This window comes from Gigantopelta aegis, chromosome 2 (genome assembly GCF_016097555.1).
Source record: "Gigantopelta aegis isolate Gae_Host chromosome 2, Gae_host_genome, whole genome shotgun sequence".
Classification (NCBI taxonomy): domain Eukaryota; kingdom Metazoa; phylum Mollusca; class Gastropoda; order Neomphalida; family Peltospiridae; genus Gigantopelta; species Gigantopelta aegis.
Genome location: NC_054700.1, coordinates 50,658,841 through 50,685,251, shown reverse-complemented (window position 1 = coordinate 50,685,251; position 26,411 = coordinate 50,658,841). Strand labels below are relative to the sequence as shown.

At 36.8% G+C, this 26,411-nt stretch overlaps 1 protein-coding gene across 2 annotated transcripts in view; it reads left to right on the top strand.

The window, feature by feature from the left end:
- LOC121386723 (dmX-like protein 2) overlaps positions 1–26,411 on the top strand; it is a 158,103-nt gene that overhangs the window by 5,674 nt on the left and 126,018 nt on the right. For both annotated transcript variants that reach the window (XM_041517726.1, XM_041517719.1), the window contains exon 2: positions 23,241–23,366. In XM_041517726.1, coding sequence (XP_041373660.1) covers positions 23,241–23,366 — 126 coding nt within the window. The remainder of the gene's footprint in view (positions 1–23,240; positions 23,367–26,411) is intronic.

The window sequence follows — 26,411 nt, the reverse complement described above, 5'->3', positions numbered from 1 at the left end:
CTACAGGCTGGTAGGTACTGGGTTCGGATCCCAGTCGAGGCATGGGATTTTTAATCGAGATACCGACTCCAAACCCTGAGTGAGTGCTCCGCAAGGCTCAATGGGTAAACCACTTGCACCGACCAGTGATCCATAACTGGTTCAACAAAGGCCATGGTTTGTGCTATCCTGCCTGTGGGAAGCGCAAATAAAAGATCCCTTGCTGCCTGTCGTAAAAAGAGTAGCCTATGTGGCAACAGCGGGTTTCCTCTAAAAACAGTGTCAGAATGACCATATGTTTGACGTCCAATAGCCGATGATAAGATAAAAAATCAATGTGCTCTAGCGGCGTCGTTAAATAAAACAAACTTTACTTTTTTTTTTTTTTGGAGTTGACCCTACCTTTAAACTACAAATATATATATATATCAGTTTCTTCACTTGAAAATATTAATACAACTTTTAATTTTAATTTTATTGTCTTTACTGTTATATTGTATATTGTATTATCTATATTTAAAACGGACCAAAATTTTTATTTGTATGAAAGTTATATATATCCATCAGATGGTACTGTCACATCTAGGTCAAGTTTAGATCAACTTGTCAAGCACATGGATAGTAACTGGGTATCTTTATAGGAAAATTATTTTTAAGGATCGAGGAAGCATGAAAAAACCCGTCGTTTATCTTTTTCATTCAGTAAATCTGTTTTTAAAATCCATTTGCATGATTGCATTAGTGAAGTACATTGCAGATGGCACAAATACCATGCCATGTGTCTTAACTTTACTGTTATAATTTTTGTCTTTATCGTTATCTATTTTGAAAAATGGCGAAGACGTATTTGACCCTTTTTTGCAATCATTCAATCTAGAATCACTGGTGTAGCTAGGATTTTATATTGGTGGGCAACTCACACTGTATATCAGGGCACAAAATAAGTTATAAAAATTGTATAGCTTTTTTCAAGAAGTTTGTTTTATATCTGATAGTGATTTGATGGTTTACAAATGCACCAATTTGCGATTTCCCACCTTTATCTAGTATTTGTATAATTGTTTAAACATCAAACATAACGTTTGTGCCAGTCAACATGTGCACTAGAGCTGCAACAAATCCAAGCAACAAGCATGATATGTATCGTGAATATGACGAATATTGAAGGAATAAATATTAATTAATAACCTCTTTACTTCTTAAATGATATTTATTATCCCCCCACCCAAAAAAGAAGAAAAAACCCGAGAAAAAAACCTTGTTTACAAATTAATAATATAAAAAAACGAGAAAATACTTGTATGTAATATGTCAACAGTATTAAATTTGTCCACTATATATTCACAAACAGTAAGTGTGCTATGTCCATGAGACTGATCGCTAGTACGTTAGACATGTGAATTCCTACCCCCACCCGCCAACATTCAAGTAATGCCATAGGATAGGATACAATGCAGGTCATGGGTAACATTCAAGTAATGTCATAGGATAGGATACAATGCAGGTCATGGGTAACATTCAAGTAATGTCATAGGATAGGATACAATGCAGGTCATGGGTAACATTCAAGTAATGTCATAGGATAGGATACAATGCAGGTCATGGGTAACATTCAAGTAATGTCATAGGATAGGATACAATGCAGGTCATGGGTAACATTCAAGTAATGTCATAGGATAGGATACAATGCAGGTCATGTGTAACATTCAAGTAATGTCATAGGATAGGATACAATGCAGGTCATGTGTAACATTCAAGTAATGTCATAGGATAGGATACAATGCAGGTCATGGGTAACATTCAAGTAATGTCATAGGATAGGATACAATGCAGGTCATGGGTAACATTCAAGTAATGCCATAGGATAGGATACAATGCAGGTCATGTGTAACATTCAAGTAATGCCATAGGATAGGATACAATGCAGGTCATGTGTAACATTCAAGTAATGTCATAGGATAGGATACAATGCAGGTCATGGGTAACATTCAAGTAATGCCATAGGATAGGATACAATGCAGGTCATGGGTAACATTCAAGTAATGTCATAGGATAGGATACAATGCAGGTCATGGGTAACATTCAAGTAATGTCATAGGATAGGATACAATGCAGGTCATGGGTAACATTCAAGTAATGTCATAGGATAGGATACAATGCAGGTCATGGGTAACATTCAAGTAATGTCATAGGATAGGATACAATGCAGGTCATGTGTAACATTCAAGTAATGCCATAGGATAGGATACAATGCAGGTCATGTGTAACATTCAAGTAATGTCATAGGATAGGATACAATGCAGGTCATGGGTAACATTCAAGTAATGCCATAGGATAGGATACAATGCAGGTCATGTGTAACATTCAAGTAATGCCATAGGATAGGATACAGTGCAGGTCATGGGTAACATTCAAGTAATGTCATAGGATAGGATACAGTGCAGGTCATGGGTAACATTCAAGTAATGTCATAGGATAGGATACAATGCAGGTCATGGGCAAGTTAAACCGAATGAGCACTTCGGAAACTAGTCAAATTGGATTGTAAATGTTTAGCGAAAAACGGCCGGCTGAACATAAGCAAGTCAGATTGCTTGCGAATGCATTTCCCCCAAAACACATCACTGCTTTTCCACTTTTAACTTTCTGGGCCAAGTTCAGTTAGACCAAGCAAACAGATGCCTGCTAGATGGGTGTATGCACTTCATGATAAACCATGTTGTGAAGTCGAGAACCAATCTAATAGTTCACGAATGTTAGTGAAATGTTCGCTGGTCAACTGAACGTGGGGCTGCTATCCTCAAACCCAACAGGAAATCACGTGATCGGCCTTTTCTCGCATTTTCACCTTGTTTTTGGCCATCGATCATAATTTAGTTTTTTCATACAAAACAAAATTTCATTTAAAGTATTTCATAAGATACACTGCAGAGAAATATGTATCAGAATTTAGTTACCCATCCGGCATGAATAACATAACTAAAATTCAATAATAATTATTTTATTTTTATTTGAATAAACAGTATCAGGTCGTTTCGCCCATATCCATATTCGCCCTGGGTCGTTTCGTCCCGGGTAGTTTCATCCTCCTAACGGGTCGTTTCACCCCTCCCACCCTCATCAGGGCTCACGCTGTCAGTAGCCATGCATTACAAAAAATGGCTAGTAAAATTTGCAAGTGGCTACAATTTTGGCTAACACTTATTTGCTGTTTCGTTCATTTATCTCCTTTGTCTTTGTTAATTTCATACTCATGCATATCGCAATCGCGGGAATTGAACATGCTTTATTTATACAAATAGGTAAACTATGCATATCGCAATAGCGGGAATTGAACATGCTTTATTTATACAAATAGGTAAACTATGCATATCGCAATCGTGGGAATTGAACATGCGTTATTTATACAAACAGGTAAACTAGCCAGTACGTTTCTTAACATGTACAGCGAGTTGCTTCACTCTACTTAGGAGCAAATTTAAAATGGTGGGGATATTTTTTAAGGAAGTCGTTGTTGCGATTCGCTATACACGTTTCAGAGATCGCTACACAATTTTAAACCATTAAATAGTAATTGTGAAATATCTGCTGACTACAGGTTATTTTGAGGGCTGTTTAGAACGGTTCCACTGTTCCACAACTGGTATAATAAAGCCTTGGTGTAGACTGACTTTGTCTTTGGAAAAGTGCATACATGTACATTGTATATGTATGTTATGTTGTAAAAGTCCCCAGAATGGATTGCTTAAAATTATACGTGTAAGCTATCCATTCTGGTGTAACCAGCCTCTGTGTGCATTGGTTAAGCCATCGGACTACATGCTGGTAGGTACAGGGTTTACAGCCTGGTGCCATTTCCAACTCATAGCAAGTTCTCAAGGACTCAATGGGTAGACAGCCCGGTACCAGCTCCAACCCAGAGTTAGTTCTCAAGGGCTCAGTAGGTAGGTGTAAGGCCACTACACCCTCTTCTCTCTCACTAACCACTAACCAACTAACAACTAACCTGCGGTCCTGGACAGACAACATAGCTGAGATGTCTGCCCAGGACAGCATGCTTGAACCTTAATTGGATATAGGCACGGAAATATAAGTTGAAATGAAAATTGAAATGATATGTGTAGTTGCAGCAGATTTCTCATGTCGTTATCTGCACAATGTCCGGTAACCACACCTAGTTCTCGAGTGTTTTTATTGTAGGTCGGGGGCAGGATGATGCTCAGTAGTAAAGCTTGATGTGTGGTTGGTTTGGGATCGATCCCCGTCGGTGGGCCCATTGGGCTATTTTTCACTCAAACCAGTGCACCACAACTGGTATATCAAAGACTGTGGTATGTGCTATCCTGTCTGTGGGATGGTGCATATAAAAGATCCCTTGCTGCTAATCGAAAAGAGTTTGGGTTTTTTTAAGTTAATTTTTTTGACAAAATTATTATTATTACTCTTATCATTACTGTATGATTTTCTTAATCCTAAACCGTCAGTGGACCCATTGGGCTATTTCTTGTTCCAGCCAGTGCTCCACAACTGGTATAACAAAGGCCGTGGTATGTACTAACAAAGGCCGTGGTATGTACTATCCTGCCTGTGGGATGGTGCATATAAAAGATCCCTTGCTGCTAATCGAAAAGAGTAGCCCATGAAGTGGCAACAGCAAGTTTCCTCTCTTAGTATCTGTCTGGTCCTTAACCATATGTCTGATGCCATATAACCATGAATAAAATGTGTTAAGTGCATTGTTAAATGAAACATTTCCTTTCTTCCTTCCAATGTGTTTTTATTGTAGGCCATGTCCCTGTAGTAGCATTCTGATGATTGATTGTGATAGAAAACTGATAAATTGGACTTAATAACATAGAGAATGACCAAATGCACAGCACACCGTAGTCCATCAGGGAACATGTTTTCAAAATATTGATTAGTTATATTTCTAATCAATTCAAAATGTCAAGTAAATTTCGAGTAAAATTGATTAGCAACTACTGTTTAATGTTTCAAAATTGTGTAGTGAATCGCAATGCGATACTGAACATAAATGTTCCCTGTCCATATATATTTATTTATCATAATAGCATGATTATTGGGGGTGGGGATAATTGTTAGTTAAATAGAACTTAAATCACTGAAGGCACTGGGGTTTTATTCATCATTAACATTGTATCTTTGTATTGGGTTTCAATTAGAAGTTTTACATACATTTACATTCCAAAATTGTGCCCTGCCCTATTATTAAAAACACAAATCATTAACTTTTGAATTCTTAATTGTGCTCTTTATTAAATGGAATTTGATTAATCATTAATTTTACATGACAACCTGACTCCCCTTCAACCCCTCCCCAGTGGTAAAGCATTCGCTTGATAGCGGTGGGTCTAGGATCGATCCCTGTTGGTGGACCCATTTGGCTATTTCTCATTTCAGCTAGTGCTCCACAACTGGTGTAACAAAGGTCATGGTACATTGTGTATGTACTATCCTGTCTGTGGGATGGTGCATATAAAAGATCCCTTGCTGTTAATCGAAAAGAGTAGCCCATGAAGTGGCAACAGTGGGTTTCCTCTCTTAATATCTGCGTGGTCCTTAACCATATCTCTGACGTCGTATAACCTTAAATTTATAAAATGTGTTGAGTGCGTCGTTAAGTAAAACATTTCCTTCCTTCACCCCTACCCCCACCCCCACCTCCTGAAAAGAAAACCAGCAATAGGCCAGCCATTGAATTCTATGGAATTTGTGTACTACAGTAGAATCTCATTGGCTCGAAAACTGTCGGTGCATCAAAGTCTGTTCGACCCATCGGGTAGTTCGAACCATGCATTCGGCCATTGTCAGGTGCTTCTGTAACACAAACACCAATCGGAACTCCTCACATATTTCCATAAAACTGGCATGGTCGAGATGGTCCGAGTGACTCATGAGTAACGAAGTCGCCGTCAAATGTCGGATGAGATACATATTTTTATTACCCTCCTTGTGAAGATATAGCGGTGTCGTACAAATTTCGTATGCACCACCAGGTGCATATTACAAACTGTATTTTGATTTGTCGACAGGGAACAGAGTCAATTTCGATTGGTTGGACAGCGACCTTATTAGCATAACGGGACTTGTTTTTTTCATTCATAGTTAATGTCAAGGTCAGTAACATCCACAACTTTTACTACAAATGTCATTCATTAAAAGTTGATGTAAACTGGACTGCGCGAGAAATATTTTTAGATAAAAAATAAAAATAAAAGAATGAATAGAACAATAATTAAACATATTCATTTTATTTATTATGTTGATTTTTGGTCTACAAATTGTTATTGTCAGTTGTGATTTGTGAATTTATCATTATTAAGGTCTACGACAGTCACTTTTTGGACCCACCCTTGTTTTGGCTTTGTACACAATAAATGAAACATATCCAACGTTAATTTTTTCATATGATATATTTGACAGAACAGAACAGAACTTTATTACACTCTAAGCCATCGTTCGACAAAAGGTAGTTTTTTATTTTTTTAAACTTAAACTTAATATTTTTTGTAGAATTATGAAAAAGTAAAATATACCGACCTGTAAACAGCGTTATTTGCTTGTTGTAGAAATTTAACAGGGGTCAAGGTTAGTAGACTAGTTTTTATTTTAATGTGGCGATGCATTGTAATAATATAGCTAATTTTGAATTTGAATGACGTCAGAATTCCAATGACGTCACTTTGCACCTCCTTACAATAACCACAAACTGGGTACATGACGTTTCCGTTTTAAGAATGCTGGAAAAAATCCAATGCAAAATTCCTATTGATTTTGTTTTTTTTCGAATATTACTGAAGCACCTGAATGTGTTTGAAGAAAATTCTGTGATTGAAAAATTGTACCTTTTTCGAAATATGGATTTCAAGTGAAATTACAGTCAGATATGCTATATTTATTGTGTACAAAGAAAGCCAAAACAAGGGCGCGAAAAGTGACTGTCGTTGACCTTAATGTTATAACTTTAGTTTTCCCGTGAACTCAACTGCTTTTGCAAGCTACACGTTTTTAACTGCAAAAACACTTGTTATTCTCTTATTGGTTGGATTTTTGGTCAACAAATTGTTATTGTCATTTGTGATTTGTGAATTCATCATTATTAGCATAACCAGTGGGGTAACGGGAACATTTGTTTCTTGGGGGCGTTTTGTTAAAATATGGAATTATGCATTAGTTTTACCCATTTTTCACCCAATATGAAAATAAACATATATTGATGCATGTACCTTACAGCTTTCTTTAAATTAAAAAATGAAACCCGATGGAAATTTATTGAGAAATACGTCTACAGGTTGCATAGTACCAAAGAAGAAAGTTCCGTGTCAGAGTTCGACGTGCACCATCAAATATTTACGGAGTAAAAGCAGCTGTGGGTGTGATTGGTAGTAATATGTGACATTGATTATTTGTGCAAATACTATTATTCATTGACAATAAATAAATACACTTTTATTTGTCATACAGTTGTTATGCAGTATATACCAGAGGTTGAAACTAATGCGGGGTACCCCCAAAAATGGAAGTGCAATTTTCAGCAAAAATGACGGTTGCTATTAAAAACATTAATTAAATCTCTTAAATGATACGTGACCCCCCATTTTCTTGCAGGTAGGTTAGATGTGAGGTGCCACACTTTCTATTGCTGTACTTACTGGGTGTGTTGAAACGCTGCTTATATCAGTTTTATTAGTAAACGTTAACATTATCGGCAATAGGAATTGATTTGGTCTATTAGAACCTACACCACTCGCCTGAAAACGTCACTGAGAAGTAGCGGAAGTACAACAAACTATTTCTCAATGCGGCGGTACGTAGTCGTGCACCGGCTAGTTATGCAAATCAACATCCGGTCTTGAAATAGGCTACAAAATTGATTGATTGATTTATTTATTTTTCATAATTTGCGTGATTTAAAGGAGGGTAATAAATAAAATACCACACTCGTTTTCGCTAGATATCATTTTTACGAAACTCGTGAACTTCCCAAACGTTGCTGCTGTATTTCAAGTTAAAAACTAAATATGCTAACGCTCATGCGTAGAGTAGCGATTAAAATGATTAAAGTAAACTGGCCAGGCCTGCCTAGGCTCACCAACTGATTGGTGTTACATGCAAGGTTCATTCAGCTAACGATTATCGTAGTACAACTGTCTGTACTAGAAAGATAATTACCGATAGGTGCTAAATAAACAACATGATAAGCCGGCATATGATCTAGGATTAATTGTTCCACTTCCGAATTTATAATAACTTACTTTGTGACTGATGTGAAAGGGTCAATGAAAAATTCGTACATAAATAATTTTTTGTATTTCTTCGGATAGACTTATTCGTTCGAGCTAAATATGTTTAATTTTATAGTTCGGACCAATAAACTGGTTCGAGAGAAAGCTTCTGTTCGACCCCAGGGGTATTCGACCAATCAGCACCAAAATAAAAGGGTTTAATAGAGAGAGAAAATCGGGACATTGTTCTTGATTCGAGAATACCGGTAGGTTCGACCGTTGAGCATTCGAGCCAATGAGATTCTACTGTATATTTTAAAATGCACACGTACATTCATTCATACTTGGACATAGCTCAGTGGTAAAGAGCTCACTTGATGCGCGGTTGGTCTAGGATCGATCCCAGTTGGTGGGCCCATATTGTGCTATTTCTCGTTCCATCCAGTGCACCACAACTGGTATGTTAAGAGTCCATGGTATGTGCTGTCCTGTCTGTGGGATAGTACATATACAAGATCCCTTGCTACTAATTAATGGGAAAATGTAGTGGGTTTCCTTTCTAAGAGTACATACATGTACATTTGTATATGTCATAATTAAAAAATGGTTGACATCCAGTAGCCAGGGTTTCTGCCAGAGGATAAAATGGGTATGGCACCATACCCAAATATTTTGGCAGATTTTTTTTTTTAAGTTACTGTAAATTACTGTATGATTTTCTTAACCCTAAACCTAATTTTAACCCATTTTCTTTCTATGGGAGGCTCCCCATACTGGTTGCATTCAATTTCATATAGTGCCATACCCAAAAATATTTTTCTGGCAAAAACACTGATAGCTGATGATTAATAAATCAATATGCTATAGGGGGCGAGACGTAGCCCAGTGGTAAAGTGCTCGCTTGATGCGCGGTCGGTTTGGGATTGATCCTCGTCAGTGGGCCCATTGGGCTATTTCTCACTCCAGCTAGTGCACCACGCTGGTACATCAAAGGCCGTGGTATATGCTATCCTGTTTATGGGATGGTGCATATAAAAGATCCCTTGCTGCTAATCAATATCTGTGTGGTCCATAACCATATGTCCGACACCATATAACCGTAAATAAAATGTGTTGAGTGTGTCGTTAAATAACCCATTTCCAATATGCTCTAGTGGTGTTAAACAGAAAAAACTTTAACTTTCATTCATAAGTATTTAGAGGGACAATACATGATTCTATGCCGCCAAAACTACATGTAGACACACTATGATTAATCTGTGATGAAATACTGTAGAAATGTGGTATTTTAAATGAAAAGGATCTGACAAAGAGGTCCTGGTAACCAATGATATATATGCTACGTGTCAGCTAATTTTAACACGTCTGAAAGATGTTTTCCTGTATAACATGTACAGGTCCATGTATATGTGGGTCAGATTCAAGTAATTTATTAATAGTAAAGGAGTTTTAGTTGATATTTATTTTTGACCCAGCCCAGACCTGTACCCCCTCCTGGATTCAGCAGGAGTCTCCTGGTATTTGATGAAATCTCCTGATAGCCTGTGCAGGAGACAACTTCTCCTGTTACTTGACATTTTTGTAGGCATAAAAAAAAAATCAATCCCCTTTTGCCAAAATAACATAAGGGTATGACGGATCTGAAGTGCCAGACTCTGTCCCAGAGTTGACAGCAATATACACGATGCATGTTAAAATCACATGTCACAGCAAGACAAAGAAAATACCAATTAGCTATTATAAACATACTTGTGTCAGTTAATTTTGTATGTTTGTGCAGTAAAATGTTGGTAACGAGGGTACACTTCAATAGATTTTTTTTTACAATTAATAAATGTTGTGTTTGATATAAAGTTATCCACGGAAATGGGTATAATTCCGGTATATTTCACACAATGTCCTTAATGAGGTTTTACTTAGTATTAATGAAAATACAATGTTTATTGCATCATTATAATGATTTTAAATAAGTACCACACCACTGTTCCTCATTATAGTAAAAACTGAATATTAATTTATAAGATTTATATAAATTTGTCTTAGGTACACAAACCACAAATGATAACGTAACATAACCTGTAAGTGTAATGCCATAAATGTACTAATTAATTTTTTTATTTTCTTGTTAATGTTCTTAACATTTTTGGATAAAAAAAATTGTTTTTTTAAATATTTATTAAATCATAATAATATTTCAACTTTAAAAAGAAATATATACAAACATATTATTAATTTTTTTTTTAATTTTTTTTTTTAATTAATTTTTTTTTTAAAGCCAAGATCTAAGGTTAAAAAGTATATTTGACATTATGTAGTGTTCATATAACTTATTGTAATAATGTTTACAACAACCTTGCGATTTTGGGTTAAATTGTGTGAAGTTAAAAAATCTTCTGTTTTTTGACAAAATCTCCTGCATTTTCACCGCACACCTCTTACTTTCTGGGTCCCAGCCACATATTCCAGTTGACAACAACAACAAAAAAGAGTTTAAAATGTGGCTTAATGACTTGCAAATGTATGTGTATGCAGACTTGTGTCTTTTATGATACATACACATATATATATATATATATATATATATATATATATATATGTGTGTGTGTGTGTGTGTGTAATTGTGACTTGATTTAAAGAGGGGGAATGACGTTGCCCAGTGGTAAAGCACTCACTTGATGTGCGGTTGATCTAGGATCGACTACCCATCGGTGGGCCCATTGGGCTATTTCTTGTTCCAGCCAGTGCATCACGACTGGTGTATATCAAAGGCTGTGGGATGTGCCATCCTGACTGTGAGATGGTGCATGCATGTATAAAAGATCCCTTGCTACTAATGGAAAAATGTAGCGGGTTTCCTATGATGACTACGAGTCATGATTAGCAAATGTTTGACATCCAATAGCCAATGATTAGTTAATCAATGTGCTCTAGTGGTAAAGCAACCTCTTCTCCCACATAAGATAATCCTAATAAAGAGGATATTTATTTATTACCCATATGGGCAGTGAGTTGCAGGTGAATATATTTTCTACCTTTTCCCTGGGGAAGATAAGCTATCTTTCCCCGCTGACGTCATGACATTAGTTTGGTGACGGCATCGGTTTTCTTGACTGTCGTCTCTTGTTGATGAGATTTTACAAAACATTTAGCTCCACCAGTGTTCAGTTTTTGTTGAAATCATTTAAGCAATTTGTTCTTGTTAACAATTAAACATGCTCTAAACTAATTTATTTGTAGTTCATTCACTTCCCTCTAGAAACATCAGTTCATTATGAATTTGACATCTCATGCTTACATTTGATTTGTGTACCTAAAGATAGCTTTTGACATCCTAAAGATAGCTTTTGACATCCTAAAGATAGCTTTTGATGTTATTGCTTTTCTTTTTTTTTTTTCTTTTTTTCCCCTCCATAAACAAAACTACACATTCCACATTCTTTGATATACTGGTGCAGGGTTTCTGCCAGAGGATACAGAGGGTAACTTATGTACTGTAAAATCTTGGAAATTAATGGATACAGTGTTCTCGCTGGGTGAAAATTAAAGGAGGGCGGCCGCTCGGCACTACACCCTTCAAAAAACAACAACAACCAATAAACGAAAAGCAAAAAAAAAAAAAGGGGGGGGGGGGGGGGGGGGAGTAGTTTGGTTACCATATTGTTGTGTTTTGGTAGACTTTGTGAAAAGACATACTCCTTATTTTGCCTACAAAAAAGTGCAAAAAGGTTTATAAATACGAAATACAAGCAGACTCGTCTTTTAATTGAACCGAAGATGCTATCAGTCTGACATTCACGGGCAGTTCCGGTTTTGCTGGACCGATCAAAGTTTTAATATTATTATTTTTAATAAAGATTTCAAGATATATACGAAAAACAATAAAGATGTTTGTAAAGTGATCTCCTAATGTCGGATACATTTTTGTTATTTCCATCTTCATCAAATTAATCGATCGCTGTGATAAAATATTATCGCCAGCTGATAAAAAGTAGTTTCGTTTTTGTAAAGGCAGTGTATATATTATTTGGCACTCAAGATAAATTATTTCAATGATAAACACTACCACTTCCATTGTTTTTATAAGCGTTTATATCCCCCCAAAATTAAAAGTTTACAATATTTTATAAAGAACTGCTGAATAAACAGAATGACAGAAAGTAATAATCATCAGTTACAACAAATTATATCTGCAACTGAGGACAAAATATCAAACGATAGTTAGTGGAAACAAAAGACAGAATGACCGTTCTGATCACGTGACAAATTTGACGCCAAATAAGAGGGTTTTTTTCTCAATCGGAGATTGCCGAATCCGTAAAAAATTAAATGTTTTCATTGCTCACATAAAATATAACTTTATTGTGTCTATCAAACATACAAATGGATACAGATATTGGACAAAATAGAGGCTGCTAAAAATACTGTTAAATTACATTATGGTAATTGTCGTAAATGTCTCGTCAATTGCTTTTTTGTACACAACGCGGTTTGTTTCCTTTGATGTCCAATGTGCAGACTGATCGTTGTTTTTTTGTGTGGAAAAAAGTGTGCATTTGGAAATAGCGGAGATAGGTGCTGGAAAATAAAGAGGGGCGCTCAAAAATAAAGGAGGGCGGGGAACGTGAAAGGAGGGCGGCAAAATGGAATAACGGGGTGGGGCGCCCCACTTAAATGGAGTAGCGAGAACACTATAAAAAAATTTTTTTTTTTAGATAGATGATAGTAAGAGAACTGCTGTTTAAAATTTGTCAAAGCACATGAAATGCTCTGTCCAATTTCAAAGATTTCAAACCAAGTATGGGCACTTATGATATCTGCTTTGTTTTTATTATGTAACCATCAATTTTGCAATTACTTTCTGACAGAAATCATGTGGGAAGGCATTGAGCACTGTTTGGAACATGATACTTTGTACTTAACATGTACCCTAATTTAAAATGGAATTCCTATAATGTACACAGGGTTACTGCCAGAGGGTACACAGCAGGGTTGAAAATTAGCAGTCGCCCTGTGGCGACCTTTATTGGCTATGGGCAACTAAGAATTTTACAAAGGTAGTCCGTTAGGCGACCATTGATATTACCAGTTAAAAAACAAAGACACTGCAACTGAATAGAATATGACAAAATGCATTGCATCTGTGTTGACACGAACTACAGCAGCAGAAAGAAAGGAATTTTATTTAACGACGCACTCAAAACATTTTATTTATGGTTATATGGCGTCAGACATATGGTTAAGGACCACACAGATATTGAGAGAGGAAACCCGCTGTCACCACTTCAGCAGAAGACGTAGAACATGCTCTATATTTTAATGGCCAGATTCAGCTTCTGTGCCTTTGGGTCGAGTCTCCTAAAAATAGAGCTCAAAACATATTGAAGACATTGCATGTATTTTTTAAATCTAGAAGTTGTCGGCTTATTAGAATGGACTGGATACGCCATAATTATCTAGTAGAGCTATTATTCGACAATTGTTATTCAATGTTATGGTAAAAATTAATCATATTTAAATAGCTTACATTATTCTGGGACAAAAGCAAAATCTATCTTGTAGTTTTAACTCACACTAATGTGAGCGCATGCGCATATATACAAATAACAATGACCTGTTCCATTACTACAACCCAGGACTTATTCCAAAGGTCCGTTAACTGATTGTCGTTGTTAATATTGTGCTAAATTTAAGTGATTTGCATTAAATAAGAACATATCGGATCTAAAGTCTTGACACCAAGACTTACATAATGACATAACTGTTCAAATATTACTGTAATAAACAATACGTACACCGTTATGCTATGTAATATAATAACTAAGTACATAGTATATTTCGGTAAAATGTTGGGGTTTTTTTTTTACAGATTTATTTTTCTTTTGATATTTAGTTTATTAGTAGCCTACTAGTGTAGCATTTACAATATCAAAATTAAACGCACACATGTGCGTGCTTCGTCCATTCCCGAGAAAATCCAATACTGGAGATTGTACCCCTTCTTGCATCGCCACAAAGAGGACTGCCACCCCAAGACTAGGTTTATATATATATATACTGAAGCATGCGCAGTTCTACATTTATTGTCTTCATATTGCATTATTTGTTTTTACTTCAGAGACAATGCAAGTCAAGCTGTATACCTCGGCTGTTCTAGCATTTTGTTTTCACCACTGTATTAAAATGAGATTGAATCATCATAATTTAATGGTAATTTGTAAAGAATTCTTTTTATTTAAACTGGATTTCATTTTTTTCAAGACATTTTATTTGAGTTGGCATGGGTTTAAAACTTGATAACATGTTTTTATATGGATTTTAACTGTATTCATTATAAAGTTACATGCCAATTCATTGGTTTCCCTTTGAAGGAAACAGACTATATACGGTGAGTAGTTGATTATTATTCAACAAAGAATATTCTAGTTTTGATTTTGGCTGTGCATTTAAATTACAATGTGATAATTGGAGGGCTAGTTGAATTTTATAAGGACCAGTAAGATTTGTCTTCAACAGGCCCTGCTGGCGACCATGGTTTTCATGTTAATTTTCAACCCTGATACAGGATAAAATTACGTACCTTAAAATCTTAGAAATTAATAGACACACAAATGTTAGAAAGATTGTAAGAGAATTAACTGCTGTTTAAAATTTGTCAAGAGTACAGGTACATACATGTACAATGAAGTGTTCAGTTTTAAAAGATTTCAAACCCATAGCCACCTTTGACCTAGTTAATAGAAGCACCTATGGTATATGTTTTATTTTTATTACATGCTATCAAATTCTGGCAAGAAACATGGTACATACCGGTACACATGTATGTATTTGTCATAGATTACGGGGCGGGACATAGCCCAGTGGTACAGCGCTCGCCCGATGCGCGGTCAGTGTGGGATCGATCCCCATCAGTGGGCGCATTGGGCTATTTCCCATTCCAGCCAGTGCACCAGTACATCAAAGGCCGTGGTATGTACTACCCTGTCTGTGGGGTGGTGCATATAAAAGATCCCTTGCTGCTAATCGAAAAGAGTAGCCCAGGAAGTGGCGACAGCAGGTTTTCTCTCTCAATATCTGTGTGGTCCTTAACCATATGTCTGATGCCATATAACTGTAAATAAAATGTGTTGAGTGCATCATTAAATAAAACATTTCTTTCTTTTTTCTGTCATAGATTTGTATTACCGGTACTAATGATATCAATTATTTCTCATCATAAGTATACTGCCTGCCAGCTGGACATATATTGACTGTTTATGATAATTGTTTCCATGAACTTTAAAATGAAGAAGAACGCACCGCTGCATTTTCATAAATAAGCTCTGCTGATTGGCAAATCCATTTCTCGCGCATTGAACGAGTGAATGTGACATGGACATGTACATGACCGTGTTCTCTGGGTCTGCCGTTTCGTGGTAATTGTAGAACTATCAATTATCAGCTCTAAATAACCACCGGCCCATTCAGACTTGACTGCTTGTGGTGGAGGTAATCAATTAATTGATCTGTATCACAGAATGGCCACATGCCTACACTTAACCCGTTACGTCTGGAATCATCTTGTCTTGGATTCATTGTACTACACAGTCTTCATGTGGTCTATATTTGGATCGAAATCAAGAGCAGAGACCACAATGTCAGCTTCAAGGCATCTGAAGTTTGAAGTGGGTAGCGTGTATTAAGCATGGTGGGAAAACAAGTGAATATTAGGCAGGGGGTAGGGTGGTGGTGACTGACTGACTGAGATTGACAGTACAAAGCATTGATTTTTCATGCAGGGTTTGGACATTTTAAAAGTAGAATTCATCTTGATAAATACTGATAAATGTCAATTTAAAATACAATTATTCAGAATTGGGAGCCCACCCTGGCTCAGTGGTACACTGCTTGCCTTTAAGTTCAATAAGTTGTACCTGTATATACTAATCACACATTACAGAAATTTCTATGAACATGTACTCGGACCACAGGTATAAAATAATGATTATGGTGTGTCTTCCCTCCCCGGCATTCTCCCCTTCCCATCAGTCCTTGTAACCAATTTTGAAATATTTAACGTTTTTCAGAATATGGACGTACATATATGTACCTGTATGTAAAAATGTAAAGCAATGATTTTCAGTGTTTTAGAAGGCCTTTAACAACACTCCATCACATAGTTAAATTGCGGCTACTGGGCGTCTAACATACATGTGAATTTTATTATTTTAGGATTCTGCCTCCAAATCTTATGCTTCCAATCCAAAATCTGGGATTCGCAGGACAGAATCCTGCTAAATTCACAGCTTGTATACAGTGCATATATACATGTCTGACCAGTTCCCTTTTGTTGACCAATTTGAGTGTTTTCCCCATCACAGCCAGTGCCAGTGCCTGGGATATAGATATAGATATATATATCTATATATATTTATATATATATATATATATATATATATATATATATATATATATATATATATATATATATATATATATATATATATATATATATATATATATATATATATATATATATATATATATATATATATATATATATATATATATATATATATATATATATATATATATATATATATATATATATATATATATATATATATATATATATATATATATATATATATACACACACAGTAGAATCTCGTTGACTCGACCTCGGAAGGGTGGAACACACCGCGACGCTCGAACTAAGAATGAAGTCCCGAGATTTTGGTTTGGTAAACCATTATACCAACTGCTGATGGATCGAACATGTCCAGGGTCGACTATAAGCCTTCCCTCGAACCAAATTATCGGTCCCGTCAGTGTAATTAGTTATATTTCTCTCGAACTGCTGATGCATAAGGTATCAAAAAACATGCAGCTGAAAAAATTGTCCATGAGACGACTAATTGCTGCGTATGTGCAGCTGGTTATTACAACCTTCTGATTGATTATGTAGGCGGAACAAACTATAGATGAATCGGGGAATCATAACAATAGCCATGCAATCTTTACTTTACCACACTTGCCGCATAGTTTGTTAAGAGGCTATGTGCAGTGATCTTTCAAGTACAGCTAGTATTACAGTAACTGTTAGAAAGAAAGAAAGAAATATTTAACGACACACTCAACACATTTTATTTACGGTTATATGGCGTCTGGCATATGGTTATGGACCACACAGATTTTGAGAGGAAACCGGCTGACACCACATAGGCTACTCTTTTATGACAGGCAGCAAGGGATCTTTTATTTGCACTTCCCACAGGCAGGATAGCACAAACCATGGCCTTTGTTTAACCAGTTATGAATCACTGGTCGGTGCAAGTGGTTTACACCTACCCATTGAGCCTTGCGGAGCACTCGCTCAGGGTTTGGAGTCGGTATCTGGATTAAAAACCCATGCCTCGACTGGGATCCGAACCCAGTACCTACCAGCCTGTAGACCGATGGCTAACCACGACGCCACGGAGGCTGGTCAGTAACTGTTAAATTAATTAACTTGTATCGTAATGCCAATCAAACAATTAGCAGACCGTTTGTAGACTTACGGGCATCGGCACCCTGTTTTAATCGATTGAACTAATGGGTGACTTAATCAACTGTAATTACTTCAGCGCACACAGGGGCCTCAGCTTCACTCAATAATTTCTAATAAATATTTTCACTCAAACATTTTGCTATATAAAACGGTATGTGAACGTATGTAATATTTCAATTTTGTTTTCATTTCGTAATAAGGTATGCGTTTTTCTGACATATTCAAATCGTTTAGTTATAAACTCATGTCTCATGTCTCATGTGAAGAAAGATTATGAATTTTGTTATTTATTTATTTTATAGGAAAATACAAATAAAAGATCCCTTGCAGTTGCTGCTGTTCAGTAGGAGCAGGTTTCTTTTCTCATAATCAAGACAAAGTATTGGAATATCATGGATACATACAATATAACATATATACCTGTACATTTACTACGCCCCCACTCCAATACACTGTGTCGGTGGGCCCATTGGGCTATTTCTCGCTCCAGCCAGTGTACCACGACTGGTATATCAAAGGTCGTGGTATGTGTTATCCTGTCTGTGGGATGGTGCATATAAAAGATCCCTTGCTGCTAATCAAAAAGAATAGCCCATGAAGGGGCTATAGCGGGTTTCCTCCCTCAGTATCCGTGTGGTCCGTAACCATATGTCCGACACCATAAAACCGTAAATTAAATGTGTTGAGTGCATCGTTAAATAAAACATTTCCTTCCTTCCAGTACACTGAGAGGTGGTTTATGTTATTAAACTATGTAATAATGTTAATAGACGTGTGATGTCACAGCTGTGTGTGAAATTGTTTTATTATTACACATGCACAATATCTACAGCACCATGTAATTGATTTTTGACAGTTCCTTATTTACTGCACCTGTACAAGTACTTTTGTACATGTACATGAATGTAATTGATAATAATGATATATGCATACATGTACATAGTTTATGTAATTACAAACTACTAGTACATTTTTTCAGTACTGTACATGTAACAGGCCATAGGATTTTAAATTTCATGGTAAACACTTTTTCGGTTCTGTACCTTGTGATCATGGGCACTCATCGGAATCTGTTTTTAAAAATTAGTTATATAATATATATTATTTTCGTTGAATAGTCTTACTCGATATAATAATCATGGGAAACCAAATTTCAGTTCCGTAATTTTATCGACACGGTATCAGAAACAATCGTTTCCATAAAATCTGAGGTAAAGTACAGATTGGTTTGGGAAAAAATTATGTTTGCATGCATACCTAATTATTAAAATTGTATTTTTAGTATGTTCTACCTTTAATTGTATATAAGATACAAGTACACATAAAATAATTGTATATTGTGTGAACTTACACAACTTACAAAATGTACATACATGTATAAAGATGAGGGGTGGAGAATATATTTTTTTAAATGCATGTATACAATCAGCCATTTTTCTTTTCTGTGTCGTGTGCAGGCCCACGAAGGTCTACATTGTAAAGGCCCATCTACAAATGTCCCAACTTGTTGTACAACAAATGTGTTGTCGTGTAGACCATGTTTGCAATAAAGTTGGACAAGCGGAACAACCTGCAACATGTTGCAAGATTCAGCAGCGTGCTTCTTCTTTTGGTCAAATATTGCAGCTTATTTGTCCTCACTTATAACCAATCAAACACTTTAGATGGGCCATGCATGTGACCAAAGTCATATATCACATGATATCCAAAATGGCAGTATCAACACAAGAGGAGAAAGCATTGTCTCACCACATAGTAATGAACTTTTATGAGCAATACCCCTGCCTGTACAGGAAAATTATATGTGGCTTTGACAACCGTGACAATGTTTATTTCATTTTGACATTGTCTTTGTAAATCTTATCTTTTCACACATTAAATTTGAAACATCACTGACATGGTCAGGACGGGTTATGCAAAAACCAAATGGGTTACCGAAATTTGTTTTTGTGAACTGTAACCAATAAATGATTTACCCATATTTTTAATTCTCATACACGTTTGCTTGCATCGTCAATTTTTTTTTTCTTTCCTTGATTACTATAGCCTCTGATTAAACAGTACCCTGAGGTGTTTTTGCATAACCAATAAATAGTTTAAGCAAATTGTCAATTCTCATAGGCCTATACATAACCAAAAATATACCTCTTCTTCATTAACAGAGGTGCAGAAAGTGATCGCCAAATGCGAGTAAAAAATAATGATGGACAAGTTCAAAAGTGCAACTACCAGTCCGATGCGTGGTGCATCTTTTTCTCACTGTTTTATAATTTTATTTATTTATTTAGGGTTTTGGTTTTTTTAGGGAGGGGGGATTTTCGCATTGAATCCGTGACTCCGCATCAAATCTGCGACTCTGCCATATAAGAATTCCAAAGCATTCAAACAAAGAGTTCAAAATGATGTTGAAATACACAATAATACATGCACCACATTGCTAAGCTCAACATTCCGAAAACGGTTATAGCAAAAACAAAACCATGCCAAAATGGCCCCAAACGAAAATGGAATCAAATTGGACAAAACGGAATCCACCGTTGGCTGAAACGACACTATAATCTATGGCTAAAACAGAATTTTTTTTTTTTAATTAATGTATGGCTAGAATGGTATCATTATAAGTTGTGAACAATAAAAAAACAGCTATATTAATAATTTATTACTTTGTTTTATTTAGTATTAGCAGCTAGCTAGAAGTCGGTGAAATGCAATCGATTTCGCCAGTGCATTGAAATGCCGTTACAGCTAAAAACAATATATATATATATATAAAATATCAATTTCGCCAATACATTGAGCCTGATTGAGGTTGCATTATAGTTAAATCGGTTCTGTTTTCGTCAACAAAAATGGTTCTGTTTTGATAGTGGTTCCGATTTAGCCTAATTCCCAGGAAACAGGGCCGATCAAAGGTCAGTAGTTCCTAAAAAGATTTGTTATGTACGCACACACACAAACAAAAGTATATTTTCTATAGGCTGGTGGACTAATAGAAATTTTTGCGGGCTAGTAAATTTCAATTGGTTCTGGTCTGGCGGGCTAGTGAAGTATTTTCCATTTCTGCACCCCTGATTAATTATAACCACTTATTAAACAGTGTCCTGCTATGTCCTTAAACATTCCTTTCTTTTTCTACAATGAAAACACTCCTCTACAAGTGGTGTCCTTGAAAAGAGCCAGCTTTGATGTGGCTAATTATTCCATCATGTCATATCGCACTCTGGTCCTGTTAGAGCCAAACTGCTTTAATTACAGCCTGAAGAGTGCTCTGTGTTTGCTTCCTCCCGCGCAGAGGGTGATATACTCGTGACCTTGTATAGTCCCACTGACTGAGCCCTCCCACACCATGACATTATTGATCTCCACTCGGCTACACGGAATGACTGACATACAGTATTATGATCGTGGTTGCACAAATCGTGGTGGTACAGTTGATGTGCACAACAAATTGACCGATGATCTCAAATTCATGTATTTCAGCCAGATTAAAATTACAGAGCTAACAAAGCCTGTCTGGGTTAAATAATTGGGTCATCCTGCCATGCGGTGGCTGGTCAGATGGATGAGTTGGGTTATGGATGGATAGGATGAGGGGCTTGAATGGATGGATATGGATGGATGGGTGGGTTGATGAGTGGTTATAGATTTTGATGGATGGGTTGGAGATGGATAGGTGGGTTGGATTTGGATGGATGGGTTGGAGATGGATGGATGGGTTGGATTTGGATGGATGGGTGGTTAAATTTGGATGGATGTGTCGGTTGGATTTGGATGGATGTGTCGGTTGGATTTGGATGGATGGATGGGTGGGTTGGATTTCTGGATTTGGATGGGTTGGATTTGGGTGAATGAATGCATAGATGGGAGACTTCAGCCTGAAAATAGTTTTGCTTTAGCCAGTTTTCAAATATATGTAAGTATTTCTTTTAAAAAAAATTAAAATTACTAAATACAGTTGAATCCCATTTGCTTGAACCCCGTCGGTGCTGGAGAAAGTGTTTGACCCATCAGGTAGTTCAACCTAACCATTTGGTCAACATCATGTAAGTGTAGCTCGAGACTTTATTTTTTGTTCCAGCGTTCTGAGTTCGACCCAATGAGATTCTGCTGTAGCTAATTTTATTAGCCAAATGCTAAATGTTTTAGCCACTTTGTATAAGAATTGGCAAATAGCTAATGTGGTTATGGGCAGAATTAGCCCTGGGAGTCATGGATGTGTAAGGGTTATGGTTTTGAGCGGTGGGTGGGTGGATGAATGTATTGGGTTATGGGTTGGTGAGTTTACAGTTCCTATTTTAAGAAACATTTAAGTCCTTCGCAGGCACATACCGGTAGATATATTGTTATTTATCATACTGCTGTTCTGACTGTGCACATGTTTGTATCTTATACATGCATATTTACATATATTTTATACATGTATGTATATATGAATAAAACTCATTATTCTAATTGTTTTTGTTCTTGTTTTACGGGTTCCCCAACACTTTGCCAATAAAAGTAAAATATGTGACAGTAAAATCATGGATCGATATGCCGTGGCAAATAAAAACCCACATTATGGTTAGCCCCTAATTATTCCAAATATGTATGGTGCTGCTTGGTTTAATTACATCATGAAATATTTTGTCACTGATATAAATTTATGTCCTCGTACATGTTTTTATTACCTTTTAGATAAATTTCATGCATTTTGATTGGTCAATAGCCAATGTATACCAAAAATACACTGTGTCATTTGCAGGAAAATACAGGATTTGCAGGAAAATATAGAATTTGCCGGAGTGTATGAAATGTCACATGACTTGCTCGACGTGTTGTATGAAAACAAAAACTGGGATGAGACTGACAAAACTTTCTCCAACACACCTCACTGATTAAATTTCTTAAAAGTCTTGAATTCATTATGAATGGGAATACCACAATTCAGTAAATTTTATTTTGACTGTTTATTTGAAGATTTCTTGAGCACGTTTGGCACAAAAAATTTGCTAGATTGTATTTTTTCGCATATTAAAAGCTAGAATATAGCATTGCGTAATCGGTTACCTTGTTAGAACTTGGGCTAATTATCACGAAGATATTTTAAGTAACAACATGACATGCTTTTTTACAAGTTCTACCAGTTAGTACAACACGACAAATATTTTGTTTGGCTGCGGGTGTTCAGTTTTGTTTCCCGATACGATTACAACATAATCATAAATGTTTAAAACACGCAAAATAATAAGGCGCTAAGAAATCTAAAAGGTAATAAATTTGTTACGTCATTTTTAGACAGGCATGCAGGATTGTACACCCCTCTAAAATCTGTATTTCCTTTGGCTGCGCCTTAGGAAATACAGGTTTTGGAGGGCCGTACAATTCTGTACACCTGTCAAAAAACCACATAACTAATAGTATTTGTAGCAACCCATTCTGTATATAAATGTTTGTACAAGTATATAAGTTTGTCCTTTTAAAAAAAAATGTGATCATTAATTTTTCAGGCATATGCTGCAGGGTGTAACATTGTCATTTTGGCAAGTAATTTTGAGCGAGTACAGATCATACCTGGCGTCACCCATGGCAACATCAAGGTCAGCTGTATCGCCTGCTCCACGGACACTGGCAAGGTATGTGTTTGATTAATACTTGAAGCTTGGATCCTAGAACTAATTGCAGAATGATTCATTAATGTTGATTGGTTTACGTGCTTACATATAGATCGAAATACACGATCAAGCGCACTGTTCACGGCTGATACGTGTGTATCTCAGCTGTCGACCGTCTCTCCGTCGGTGCAGGATGTAGCCCTGTAGTAAAGCGCATGCTTGATGCACAGTCGTCTAGGATCGATCACCGTCACTGGGATGTGATTTGTGATCTGATTTGGCAGAGGTTTGATATATATAAAGGATCTCTTGCTGCTATCATTGCATGGTCGCAGCAGGTTTTCTTTCTCATTATTTGTGTGGCCCTCAGCCATATGTCTGCCATATAACCATCTTTAATATGTGTTGAGTGTGTCGTTAAATAAAACATTATTTCCTTCTTTTCTAATATACCTGTACATGTAGCCATATATAGCTGAACATTAATTAATGTACACCGGCTAGCATACATGATTCAGAAATGTACACTGGCTAGCATAGCTGAATGGAAATGCACACTGGCTAGCATATAGGATTCAGAAATGTACACTGGCTAGAATACCTGAACAGGATGAACACTGGCTAGAATAGCTGAACAGGATGGACACTGGCTAGAATAGCTGAACAGGAATGTACACTCGCTAGAATAGCTGAACAGGAATGTACACTCGCTAGAATAGCTGAACAGGATGGACACTGGCTAGAATAGCTGAACAGGAATGTACACTCGCTAGAATAGCTGAACAGGAATGTACACTCGCTAGAATAGCTGAACAGGATGGACACTGGCTAGAATAGCTGAACAGGAATGTAAACTGACTAGAATAGCTGAACAGGAATGTACACTCTCTAGAATAGCTGAACATGATGAACACTGGCTAGAATACCTGAACAAGAATGTAAACTGACTAGAATAGCTGAACAGGAATGTAAACTCACTAGAATAGCTGAACAGGAATGTAAACTGACTAGAATAGCTGAACAGGATGAACACTCCCTAGAATAGCTGAACAGGAATGTAAACTGACTAGAATAGCTGAACAGGAATGTGCATTCACTAGAATAGCTGAACAGGAATGTAAACTGACTAGAATAGCTGAACAGGAATGTACACTCGCTAGAATAGCTGAACAGGAATATACACTCGCTAGAATAGCTGAACAGGATGTACAGTGGCTAGAATAGCTGAACAGGAATGTAAACTGACTAGAATAGCTGAACAGGAATGTACACTCGCTAGAATAGCTGAACAGGATGAACACTGACTAGAATAGCTGAACAGGATGGACACTGGCTAAAAATAAAATAGCTGAACAGAAATGTAAACTGACTAGAATAGCTGGACAGGAATGTACACTCGCTAGAATAGCTGAACAGGAATGTACACTCGCTAGAATAGCTGAACAGGAATGTACACTCGCTAGAATAGTTGAACAGGAATGTACACTCGCTAGAATAGCTGAACATGATGAACACTGGCTAGAATAGCTGAACAGGAATGTAAACTGACTAGAATAGCTGAACAGGAATGTAAACTGACTAGAATAGCTGAACAGGATGAACACTGGCTAGAATAGCTGGACAGGAATGTACACTCGCTAGAATAGCTGAACAGGAATGTACACTTGCTAGAATTGCTGAACAGGAATATACACTCGCTATGAATAGCTGAACAGGATGTACAGTGGCTAGAATAGCTGAACAGGAATGTACACCGGCTGGAATAGCTGAACAGGAATGTACACTTGCTAGAATAGCTGAACATGATGTACATTGGCTAGAATAACAGAACAGGAATGTACACCAGCTGGAATAGCTGAACGGGAATGTACACCGGCTAGAATAGCTGAACAGGAATGTACACTGGCTAGAATAGCTGAACACGAATGTACACTCGCTAGAATAGCTGAACATGATGAACACTGGCTAGAATAGCTGAACAGGAATGTACACCGGCTGGAATAGCTGAACAGGAATGTACACTGGCTAGAATAGCTGAATAGGAATGTACACTGGCTAGAATAGCTGAACACGAATGTACACTTGCTAGAATAGCTGAACAGGAATATACACTCGCTAGAATAGCTGAACAGGATGTACAGTGGCTAGAATAGCTGAACAGGAATGTACACCGGCTGGAATAGCTGAACAGGAATGTACACTTGCTAGAATAGCTGAACATGATGTACATTGGCTAGAATAACAGAACAGGAATGTACACCAGCTGGAATAGCTGAACGGGAATGTACACCGGCTAGAATAGCTGAACAGGAATGTACACTGGCTAGAATAGCTGAACACGAATGTACACTCGCTAGAATAGCTGAACATGATGAACACTGGCTAGAATAGCTCAACAGGAATGTACACCGGCTGGAATAGCTGAACAGGAATGTACACTGGCTAGAATAGCTGAATAGGAATGTACACTGGCTAGAATAGCTGAACAGGAATGTACACTCGCTAGAATAGCTGAACACGAATGTACACTCGCTAGAATAGCTGAACATGATGAACACTGGCTAGAATAGCTGAACAGGAATGTAAACTGACTAGAATAGCTGAACAGGAATGTACACTGGCTGGAATAGCTGAACAGGAATGTACACTGGCTAGAATAGCTGAATAGGAATGTACACTGGCTAGAATAGCTGTTCAAACAGCAATGTACACTGGCTGGAATAGCTGAACAGGAATGTATACACTGGTTAGAATAGCTGAACAGGAATGTGCACTGGAATGTATGTACACTGGCTAGCATACATGTAGCTGAACAGGAATGTACACTGGCTAGAATAGCTGAACAGCAATGTACACTGGCTGGAATAGCTGAACAGGAATGTGCACTGGAATGTATGTACACTGGCTAGCATACATGTAGCTGAACAGGAATGTACACTGGCTGATATATACTGGAATACGAGGGGTGATTTATAAGTTCGTGGCCTAAGGTAGAAGGAGTCAGTTTTAGGAAATTAAATACAGTTATTTTTCAACATAGTCCCCTCCTACATTAACACACTTAGT